At 44.2% G+C, this 12,144-nt stretch overlaps 1 protein-coding gene across 1 annotated transcript in view; it reads right to left on the reverse strand.

Moving 5' to 3' along the window:
• Positions 1-5,651: 5,651 nt before the first annotated feature.
• Positions 5,652-12,144, reverse strand: part of MIA2 (MIA SH3 domain ER export factor 2) — a 42,550-nt gene continuing 36,057 nt past the window's right edge. The window contains exons 24-32 of the mRNA XM_066572389.1: positions 12,050-12,117; positions 11,728-11,807; positions 10,727-10,756; positions 10,150-10,272; positions 9,520-9,678; positions 8,410-8,544; positions 7,708-7,775; positions 7,229-7,436; positions 5,652-6,502 (exon numbers count right to left, since the gene is read on the reverse strand). Of these exons, the coding sequence (XP_066428486.1) occupies positions 6,333-6,502; positions 7,229-7,436; positions 7,708-7,775; positions 8,410-8,544; positions 9,520-9,678; positions 10,150-10,272; positions 10,727-10,756; positions 11,728-11,807; positions 12,050-12,117 (1,041 nt within the window). The 3' untranslated portion in view covers positions 5,652-6,332. The remainder of the gene's footprint in view (positions 6,503-7,228; positions 7,437-7,707; positions 7,776-8,409; positions 8,545-9,519; positions 9,679-10,149; positions 10,273-10,726; positions 10,757-11,727; positions 11,808-12,049; positions 12,118-12,144) is intronic.

Here is a 12,144-nt window from a genome sequence, read left to right on the forward strand (position 1 = left end):
TGCTAAATGATGCGATACTGTAAAAATGTGTCGCTTTAAAGCATAAGTTTCAATAAAAGAATGTAGTTCTAGATAACATAAGACAGACTGGATTAGGGGCATCGATATAAATACAGCATCTAACACAGGGGAATAATCTCAGCATTCCAGATGTCGGTATAGAATGTCCTCTAGACATGGAATGTTGTAACTATCAGGTTCCTGAAGGATTCGCGATTCATCCATGTGGGCATAAAATGACTCTTAACAGATGCTGTAGTAAGGTCCAATAGGCACAGTGAAAAGTCCTAATAGCCAAACATAGGGGCTCTGTCTGTAACCTGTTCTTCACAATCCAGTGCCCTCCCTATTCTCCGTTTACTGCCAAGGGTCTCAGTGAAGGGTAATATACAAGCAATGTACTCTACATATTCACAGCCGGGCGAACAAAGCACTCATATCCCAAGATGTCAGCATTACAGATGTGTTGGTGGTGTTGGGCATCAGTCAGACATACCATAGTAACGGTGTGCTGTAAACAAGCAGATGACTAGCAGCACTGTGGGGAGGGGGGAGTATACACCGGTTAGTTATGTTATAGCAAGGGTTTTTTTTTTTTTTCTGAAAAAATATGACTTGGCCAACCCATTTAACTTTATTTAAAGGGTTTGTCCCACAACAAATATTTATCTAGGAATGCTTATGGTAAGTGTTTAATGCTATTCTATTTGAATTGCCTTTTCTGTATCCATCATGCTCTGAAGAAGGTAAGCAGTGAGGAAAGACTATGAAGAACTAGTAAGGAGAGTATAGAAAAATTGTTTACCCTATATGTCAAATTCGCTTTAATCTGCTGGAAAATGTGTTTAGTAAATTTATATAGTGTATTTTTTGCTTTATAGGACGCAGCAGATGATAAAACGCAGCTAGGTTTTAGAGGAGGAAAATGGGGTAAAAAAATATTTTTAACTCAGCGAGGGAGTTTAGTTGACAGTGCAGGGGGATAATACAGAGTGACGGAGGGCCACTAGAACTGCTGTTCTTTCTCTTCCACAGCAGGAGCAGCAGTGCTCTGTAACAATGGTGCTCACGGGAGGGAGAAGGCGCAGCAGCAGGGAACTGCTGCTGCTGCTCCTCCCCCAATCGGTGGTGGCGGCGGCGAGCACTGGCACGAGAGGAGAAATAATTGCTCTCCTCTGCTGTGTGGTTGGCCAGCTCGAATTTCGGCACGTTCACTTTATAGGACACACTGACTTTAATCTTTGTCTTTTTAAAGCAAACAATACAGTACATTTTTTTTAATACACCTCCTAAATTACAGTAAGCTTGGCAATGCTTTGTAGTGTTGCCATATGTCTTATAATAACTAGTTTTATGCTCAACATTATGGCCAGAGCGGTTTAGTGGTGCTTAAAGGGGTTGTCCCGCGAAAGCAAGTGGGTCTATACACTTCTGTATGGCCATATTAATGCACTTTGTAATGTACATTGTGCATTAATTATGAGCCATACAGAAGTTATCAGAAGTTTTTCACTTACCTGCTCTGTTGCTAGCGTCCCCGTCTCCATGGTGCCGTCTAATTTTCAGCGTCTAATCGCCGGATTAGACGCGCTTGTGCAGTCCGGTGGTCGTCTTTTCTGAATGGGGCTGCTCGTGCCGGAGAGCGGCTCCTGGTAGCTCCGCCCTGTCACGTGCCGATTCCAGCCAATCAGGAGGCTGGAATCGGCAATGGACCGCACAGAAGCCCTGCGGTCCACCGAGGGAGAAGATCCCGGCGGCCATCTTCACCAGGTAAGTAAGAAGTCACCGGAGCGCGGGGATTCAGGGAAGCACTGTCCGGTTTTCTTTTTTACCCCTGCATCGGGGTTGTCTCGCGCTGAACGGGGGGGCTGTTGAAGAAAAAAAAAAAAAAACAGTTTCGGCGTGGGACAACCCCTTTAATGTCTCGTCACAATGGGGTAGATAATAAACCTACCCTTAAGGATATCGTTATGGTAAAAAGGTTTAAATTGACACTTATTACTAGTGTGTAGATATAGGCCACCTGCACACAGCCAGGTCATATCCCGCTGTGAGAATTCTTGCAGCGGGATGCGACTGGTGCACCGGCATTCACCTTATACTCACCCAGCCGCAATCTTCTCTCTGCACTGTTCCGGCTGGCGCACAGCCGAGCCAGTGCGTCACCACTGATGTTGCTGTACAGGCCTCTGAAAGGCTCGCACAAATAGGACATGCTGCAATTTTTATAGCGTGAGTTTTCACACTGTCAAATTGGAGCTGTCTGTGTAGGGATTGCATTATCTAATGCAATTCTATGGCAGCGGGCACGGGTGGAAATTCTGCTGTGGAAGTTCTGGATGTGCAGGAGGCCATATGCAACAGGGTCTCAGAACCTCCCTGTTTATTTACAATGTTCTCTATTTTCACTGTGAAAATCCAATAAGATATTTGTAATAAAGTAAGCACACCCTCCATTTCAGAGGACTTTTCAATAAGAGTATTTTTGGCCATTATGACTTGTATCCCAAATTTTTCACCTGCTGTAGACTAATTTTCAGTTATCCCAGAGCTGGTGGGTGTAGACTGCTGCTGTGATCTCCATCCACTGGACCTGGAGAAAATGGTAAATTCTAGTCCTCTCTCATTGTAGTACACTGACCAAACATCCTAGAGTAAGTGTACCGCAGTACTTGGCATTATACAAGAAATTTAATTTTACTGTTATACTTATTTTTAAAGGGGTTGTCCCGCGAAAGCAAGTGGGGTTAAGTACTTCTGTATGGCCATATTAATGCACTTTGTATTATACATCGTGCATTAAATATGAGCCATACAGAAGTTATTCACTTACCTTCCCTGCGCTGGCGTCCCCGTCTCCATGGCTCTGTCTAATTTAAGCGTCTAATCTCCTGATTAGACGCGCTTGCGCAGAAGGGCATTCTGGCTCCGCCCCCTTGTATGTGTCATCGTGTAGCTCTGCCCCGTCACATGTGCCGATTCCAGCCTCCTGATTGGCTGGAATCGGCACATGTGACAGGGGCGGAGCTACACAATGATGCGTACAAGGGGGCGTGGCCAGAATGCCGTTCGTGCCGGACCGAAGAGATGGAAGACCCTTCTGCGCAAGCGCGTCTAATCAGGAGATTAGACGGAGCCATGGAGACGGGGACGCCAGCGCAGGGAAGGTAAGTGAATAACTTTTGTATGGCTCATATTTAATGCACGATGTATATTACAAAGTGCATTAATATGGCCATACAGAAGTGTATAACCCCACTTGCTTTCGCGAGACAACCCCTTTAATACTTCTAGTCTCCTCCGGGCACTTGATCACTGGTATTATCTACTGCTACATTACAGTATATAGCTTATTTTTCACGTTGGGCATCTGTGCATGGGAGCTCTCAGTAAGCTCCTGGCTGCTATACAAAGCCATCAGCACCCCTCAATTGTGTTGCAGAGGGTGCCAAAAGGGTCTCCCTCCCACTGACTGCTTAGATAGCAGTCAAGGCCAAAGCTGACTGTGTTCAGAGCTAACTCTTTAGCTGCAGTGGCTGGTAACAGCAGATAGCCATATAGGATGCTCTATACCTACATGATGTAGATTTACATTATGCAGTTAGAAAGGGGTTAATAAGTTGTCTCAAAGTGCATCAACCATCTGAAATTAGTATTCAGAAGAGAAAGAAAAAAAAAAAAACAGTTTAACAGAAGGCTACTACATTCACTGAGCCTGATACTGTGTTTTTCATGCAAAACCGCCTTGCATCACTTCTGTGAAATTGCGGTCCGCTGTTGCTGGTTCTCTGACATGTGTGAAATGAGCAAGTTTTTCCTATTGTTTGCAATGGGAAATATTGCATGCCATATGATGATTGATGTCCCATTGAAAACAATTGGCGATGCGGGGCGCAAAAAAAAACTCGTATCACACTTATGTAGGAAACCATTCAAAAGAATGGCTTTCATGCTCGTGTGAGTTTTGTGTATCCCACCATACATACAATTCCCATGAGATTCACACTTGTGTGAATGTAGCCTTAAAGAGAATGTTACCAATTTTTGTTAGTTTAATCAATATCAGATTATGATTAGGGATGAGCGAGTATACTCGCTAAAGCACTACTCGCTCGAGTAATGTGCCTTAGGCGAGTATCTCCCCGCTCGTCCCTGAAGATTCAGGAGCCGCCACAGCTGAGGGGAGAGTTATGGCGGGAGAGAGAGATCTCCCCTCCGTTGCTCCGCGGCAGCCCCCGAATCTTCAGGGACGAGCGGGGAGATACTCGTCTAAAGCACATTACTCGAACGAGTAGTGCTTTAGCGAGTATACTCGCTCATCCCTAATTATGATGTATTAAAGTGTTACCCTGGGTCTTCTAAAGGGATAGCGCATGTGATTGCTATGACTCATAAAGGGTCCACCTCTAAACCAGGTCATAGAATATTAGTTGCCGTCCTTTTGGAATCCTCTTCTATAGTGTCTGGCTAGGCTGCTTTGTGGTCAGCTGCTGGAAGCAAAGTACTAGCATCTAGGGTGTCCTAAATATGTATACGCACTTATACATGAAAACTATCTGCATAAAGTTACTAGAGCTATACAGATGAAGGATGGCTGTAAGGGCTCATTCACACGAATATAGTTTCACCGCAGCACCTGTCTAGATGATATGATTGCACATCTAAATGACGCTAGAGGGCCAATTAGACAGCGTTGAACTTTGTCCTAAGCTTCAGCATAGTGAACTTACTAGTACATGTACTTTAGATAGTCTGTACTTTTCCTCTTCAGTGAAGCCTTAGCCCCTGCCAGCACACAGGTCCATCCATATGGTCACATATTGATGAAGACCTAACGGCCATCCATCCTCACATGAATGCCACTGCGCATGCACTAGTTTATTCTGTACTTGCACAGTCAGGAAACTAGCACGTTGGCTTGTGTAGGTTGCAGCTCGATGGCTATTGTCACATTTTTCTGTACAGCCATATTATGAATGGAATGGCTGAAGAATGTGAAATGGCTTCAGAGAATGAAAACTACAGCAGATTTTTAAAGCAAAGGAATTAGTAGCTTCAGTCTGCTGAAGTTTCCACACACTGTAGAGTTAGATATGGCAACCCTTTTAACTAACAGCATTATAAAGCCCTCTGCTGCCGTCTGGATCTTTGCTTTTTCCCCTTATTAGAGATGCAAATTACAATTACTTTTTTACCATTCCCTTAGAAATGGCACTCATCCTTGCCGCATTGTCTAAACTTCTAATAATTTGTGCTTGTTTAACAACTTGAGGGGGGAAAAAAACAACAAATCCAGTCCACTCAATAGCCGGAGCTGAGGCTTTGCCGGCAGCAAGGGAACAAGGAGGAAGGAGTATACAGATCACAGCCTTGGACTCAGCAGCCCCTCTCCTACAACCCAATCACTTTAGGTTATGGGGCTCATTGGACATGACAAACTCCCTTCAAGATAAAATTTCACCATTGTAGACCAGAAATAGCGCAAATACGTTAAATTCTGATTGTTCCAATCCATTGGAATTTCCCTGGGAGCCATGATTAACCCCCTGAGCGTCAAACTACCAGCTAATCTGGCATACAGCAAACTTCAAGTGCCAGATTAAAGGAATTCCGACTGTATTCATGTATGAATAAAAAAAGGAGGCTGAAGATTTGTTTCTATAACATCTTATGTACAAAGGACTGGTCTTTAATAGTTATTAATAGCAATACATCTTGGTTATGCTCTTTAAGCAACCCTCCAGTTCCAGAACACAATTCTGCCCGGTGCCTGTAGGGGGGGGGGGGGGGAAGGCGTTCTATTACCTGCCATTCCTCCTCCCATCTCCAATCCCACAGATCAGCCAGTTCCCAGACGCAATCAAACTACCTAATCCACACTGAACTGTTCATGTTAGACTGCCCACTGCACTACACCTGCTCACATGATCAGCGCTGGCCAATCAAAGAGCGGCATGAAGTGCCTCAGACTACCAAGTGGTGGTATCCATGAGGCAGTTCTAAGATTGTTATGGCTATCTTGGAAAACTGAAATGGCAGATCTGAGAAACAATGCCGCAGTCCTGGAACCAGAGGGTTGCTTTAATCTTACTTCTTTCAAATGTAAAAAGGAAAAAAAATAAAAATTAAAAAACTCAAGTTTCTAAAATAAAATCCCAGTCCAGAACAGAAGCGCCCTCCAGGCCCCGGTACACAGAGCAATTATTCACATCAGGTAAAGCAGCAGTTTAGTTTTTCTTTAGAAATCAATATCCTAAAATATCTTCACTTTGAACCAAAACTATAAATATTTCTCCATTTGCAGTTGCAAAGTCTTTTTTTTGCCTCCTGTATCAAGTTGTGGGTTCTGGTAACTTGTCTTGGGGAGGGTTGTTGTTGTTGACAGGCGGAACAGCAGAGTCCGAGGTAGGGAGTCTTAGAGGCTGTGGGGGGAAGTAAGCCTCGCTGTGCATTGGGTAAGCGGGGTAGTGATGCTGCTGCAGAGGGGGCACCGGGCTTCTCACTGCAGGGATGAAAACACAAACATGTAGAGTTTTATGTAAATGAAGTATACATCACTGGATGGTAAAGAGCTCTGCAAGTTTCTATTTGCCATTTCCAACAGCTCTCATTGCTGTCAATGAATAGGAACATTCTTGTTTTCATTTAGTGGCTAAAGGCCTACCCCAACTTAACCCGTACTGGACCTGCCAGAAGATGCTTTTGCAATCCCAATTTCCCAATGACTATTGCTCTTCTGCTTCCACCTAGGAGCCATGGTCGTTCAGTGAATGGAGGTCTTTCGGCTCACCGCCTCCACTTACTGAGACTAGGCAGTCGCTCAAAGATGAATAACTGCCTGTTTATACAGAGGAAGAAGTCGCTCACTAGTCACTTTGTTTCAGTAGGCTGCAATGAGGCTACTAGCAACTAATGAGCGATTTCACGCTTCGTACCCTTTCAGTTCCCGCATTTACATGGGACAACGATCACTTAAAACTAAATCGCTCGAGTGATTTTTGGGGAGGAGTTAGTTGGCCCATGTAAAAGTACCCATACACCCCGCTAACCTACCAAATGCATGTTACTAAGAAGTATGGGACAGATGGACGGTAGTATGACTATGATCAGATTCCACTCTGTTACCATGGAGACACAAAGGAGTGCATAGGGGCTTTACAGGATGTGTCTGCTGACAACTTCGACAAGCGATAAAACTATGGTTGCAACAATGTCCGACAAAACTTACTTGGGATGTGAGGCGGTGGCATGACTGGATAGCCTGGTGGTCCATACATCTCCATTGGCGGAGGGGGCATAAGAGGTCTTCGGAAATATGGTGCTCTAGGGTCTCGGGGTAGCAGGGGAACCCTCATGGGTGGATGGGGGTGCATGGGAAACTCTCCAGGTGTCCCATCCGTTACTTCATTATCCTGACTGGATGCAGCAGATACGTTCTGCAAAAAAGCACGCTCAAGTTAAAGGGCCAGCAACAAATTCTGGAGCTTATACCTTATGGTATCATTATATGAAGAGTAGTTAACATCAGTCAGACGGATACAAACGTCTCTGGAGGTGCTCGCCCCTGAAGATATTTGACAAAGCAGTGATCATGGGTGCAGCAAGGTTTGTGTACTTTCCATCACTCATCCCATTGAAACACTACAGCCTCTGTCCAACCTGAAATGGCTGATAACTGCGAGCATTAGTACATATACCAATACTTACATTGGCTTCTTCCTCTCCATTCCTACTTGTATTCATCCTGGCCTTAAACTCAGGAGAAGATCGACCATCTGTGGATTTAACAAACATTGGTTATAATGGTTTCTGGAAGATCTGGGAGGCAGCCAAATTGGCCATTATTATTGGTCCAACCAGGATTGTCACCCAGCTTTCCCAGATTTCTGAAATTGAAATTATGTAGAGATATATTCCCTCCACCATAAAAAACTTGATGTATTAATTAAGAGTAGTTGGTTCACAACCGCTGTGAGAGCTATAATAATGACCATACTGTCACCCAGCTTTCCCTGAAACAGATAAAACTGAAAAAAAAAAGAAACCTTTACCAGAATAGCAAATATAAATCGCCATTAAAAACCTTACAGGGCCTGCCACCCAGCTTCGCAGTCTGCTGAAAAGTAAATCTGTTGCAGTATAAGGAGAGTGACCATGCATTATTCAAGGAAAGCTGGGTGACACATAGCAAAGCCATATTTACTGTCAACCCAGCTTTCCCAGAAACACATAGCTAGAAACTGGCTGAATAGAAACCTTGACAGAAGAGGATGATTCTGGGGCTTTATACGGAGTGGTATCTCTGAATTAGGGAATTAGGGGGTTCACACCACATAGGATATTGTAGGTACTGTCCCCTGCTGTCCGGTTTCTTCTGTATTCCTTAGCCTGCACTGAACACAACTTTACCTTGTGAATCCATAAAGGGTTTGCCCTGATTCCTGGTTAGTTCTGCTGGTCCTGAGAATCTTCCTGATGGCGGCAGGTAATGATAAAACCTCTCTGCCCGTCTAGGTGCAAAAGGCGGCTCAGGGTAAGGCAAACCTGGGAAAGTGTGTGAAAAATAAAGATACAATGTAACAAATCTCATCACAATATACAGCCATTGTGGAAACCACAGGTCACTGGGGAGCAGCAAAAGTGGAACGCTTCTTAAAAGGACAGTGCACTTTATACAATTCCCTAAGGCTGCCCATCCATGGGCAATGATCTGCTAGCAATAAATCGCCCGCGGATCACGCTCTGTAAAGCTTTCCATAGAATTACTATAGAAAGCACAGTGCGGGTGTCTACGAGCAGAGAATCATAGCGATTCTCTGCTTGCGGGATTTAAATCGCAGCATGCTGCCACTGCCGCGATGAGCCTATTAGATAGGTTCAGCTCGGAGACCTGTCAGTGCTCCCCCCTCCTCCCCCGCAGCGGAATATCGCTAGGGGACGGCACAGTAAAATCTGTATTGCACCTGTCAGATGGCGAGCTGTCCAGATCATGCGCAGTACAGAAGAAAGATGACTGCCAAGTACGCAGGGTCACCATTCGGGTACAGGGTGGATTCTGCTGCGGATGTGGAATCGGACCAGGTCGGGCCTAGTTGGCCGTACTCCAATTTTTTCATTTTAATTTATAAACATAATGTACTGTGCACATTAAACACACAGACACATGTTAAATGTTACTACTAGACAGCCTTGATAGCCTCCGTTAGGCCCAAGGTTGTCAGGGTCTCCCAGCTAGCCCTGATGATCATATTACCAGAGCCGATAGGGACAGAGGAAGCCCTGTTTGCTCACATCATGATTAGTACTAATTGTGGCAATTCAGTGGTTAAACAGTCAGTACCTAAGTTTTCTCCAATCCCAAACCGTGTAGGTGTGCAGCTGATAATGTGTCTGGCAACATACAGTAAGGGATGAAGGGCCAGACGCGAGGCCTTATAATTACAGCGTCTTATTCTAATGTTCAGCGTAATTCTCTGGGATTTAGAAAAAACTGGCAGCATATATTTGGGCAACAGTTACCTGGTGGAGGGACATTGTTTCTCTGTTCCCTGTCCCAAGGTGGTGACAAAGAGCCTGCGTCTGATAGGGTCCGCTGGTGGTCTGCTCGTCTGTCAGAGTTGACATCCACTCGCTCTTTAGGCCCAGGGTATCCTGGATAATATCCTGGTGGTCTCACACCTGTCAGAGCATAATCCTCATCAGAGCTTTATCCCTTCTTTTCTTAGAACACTTGGAATTTTTTATTGCATTTTTGCGCCAGAACTTTTTTGCTATTGTAGTTGGGTCAGAAGGTACAGCCATAACTAAGGCAACAGAGAGCTGCGTACAAGTATACAGATCCATCCATCCTCCCTTCACTTCATACCTCTTAACCTTGTACCAATGCACCATGGGAGCTAGCAATTCAATCTCTTCTCTTAAAGGGTATAAAAATTATGGTAAGACATGCAGTTTTTAAATAAGAATAGACTATTTTCACAATGGGATCCTGGGACACATCCCTGGCATTCTGCTATATTATCTTATATGATTCCCAAGTTCCATTAGGTCTTCTACTTCCATGAGCCAACTAGGCTTTCCTGGGATGGATTTGCTATAATAGGACCTATGCCCAGGTGTTCTGAGCAGCCAATAAGAGGCTTCCAATACCTCTGTCTGCTGCGGGGAGCATTGGGGACAGCCTTAACGGACCTTCCAAAAGGGTGGGAGGCGAAAGGAAAGCTCGACCTTCAGGATGACGACTGATTGGAGATATTCCGAATGGCGAGTTCTCTAGAAATATCAAAGTGATAAGACAAGTGACCACAAAACGAATGTATGGTACATAGCCAAAAGTATGTGCCCCTTTCTAGTCAGCGAATGTGTCAATTTCTGCCCCGATTATGGCTGACCGATGCATTAATCATCTGCACAGCCCTGCAATCTTCACAGAAAAGCACCAGCACTAGAATGGATCATACCATGCCACTGTCATCTGTAGAAGCTGAACATGACTTCCCTGCAGAGTTGGAATGAGATCTTCTACAAGTCCACAAGAAAAATCCCATATATTAGTTTTTTTTCCCCCATTTTTGAAGGAGGAAAGGGTGCACATACTTTTACCTATGTAATGTATTTATGATAAGTACTGAAGTCATATAGATAGGGTAACACTACGGCTCATGTCACAAATCATATGACTTTACAGCATGCAACAAGAATAGAGGGCACAATGGGATAAATATACCTTGATGGTTAATAAAAGCATCTGCATAAGCTAGCAGGAGGAAAGAAACAAGACAATTTACAACAGATACAAGAAACACCACATCATGGATGTATTGTACTCAAGCAGTTTATTAAAAGGCCCCTGACTTCACGGTCAACCACAGTAACATCCCTGACAGCAGATGGCGCAGGTCTGAAGTGCTTTAACGCTCTTGCAATCAGCACGAGCCGGTCAGGTGCCCAGCTGTCAGGGACAGCCAAGAAACCGGAAGAGAGGATAGAAGTGCTTTATATCCACTGCTACGCTCAATTTTTAAACTTGCATAGTGTTCAAAGAATAGCAACAATGCCACTATTGGACCTGATGATCACATGATTGCCAGGCGGACCCAGGCATGCCTGAGCTGCTGGAACAGCGGGGAGAGGGGGCGGAAAGATAGATGGAATAAATTCCCTATTTTGTTTTCTAACTTTTAGTGTCAACTTGCAAGTTGGAGATATATCATTTTAGATTTTGCAGAACTTAAAAAAAAAAAAAAAGGGTAATTAAAAACAATCCTATGTTTTGTGCAAAAAAAGACACAAGAAGTCTTATGGTGGCCCAACAACAAATAAGGCCGTTAAACCACCATGTGCATAATACTGGTATAAAGTATCCAGACCTAACTAATCTAGTCATTAGGAAGATAAAGTGAAAACCCATCTCAAAGTAGTTTTACAAACATCTGATGAATGGAGCGGTAACACAGAAGAATGTGCACTGCCAAGTCTCACTGCCTATACGCTGATCCAGGAACTGATCTGAGCAATCATAGACAGAATGGTTGCCCTGGACACGTTTAGGGCAGGTTTCACAAAAAATAAGCCCCAGGCAGCAAGTCAGGCCCCTCTGCTTACGATTTTGAAATAGTAGTTCATGTAATTTCAAAAGCTGTATATATAAAATACTGCCATATAACATTTAGTGCCCACTTAGCTCAGCCACCCATCGCCCACACAGAGGATAAGCAGCAAGATTACCTCTACCGATTGCCTGCATCACATCCAGGGCAAAGGGATCTTTTTCCAGAAGTTCCAGTTTATATTCAGCCTCTGTTAACCTGCCAATGGAACAAATTTAAAAGGGGTTAGAAAGGCCCCAGGAATTGGTGTTGGTGCCAAATTACTGAATATTGCCAAGGACTGGCCCAATTCTAAAATCAGCTCTGTATGAGAAAGCAGTGTGAAATACTAGTATTCACAATTATTACAGAAAAAAAAAAAGGATATGCAGAGGTACTATTTTATTCAGACTTTATTGCCTATAGCACAAGAGGCAACGTGTTGTCGGCACTGCACTTACTTCTGCCTCAGGTGCGCGGTTTCTTTTTTGACGTCACTCAGGTATCTTTCTGCCGCCCTCGCAGTGAGCTACGGGTGGAAAAAACATAAATAAAT

The sequence above is a fragment of the Eleutherodactylus coqui genome, chromosome 6 (assembly GCF_035609145.1).
Source record: "Eleutherodactylus coqui strain aEleCoq1 chromosome 6, aEleCoq1.hap1, whole genome shotgun sequence".
Taxonomy (NCBI): Eukaryota; Metazoa; Chordata; class Amphibia; order Anura; family Eleutherodactylidae; genus Eleutherodactylus; species Eleutherodactylus coqui.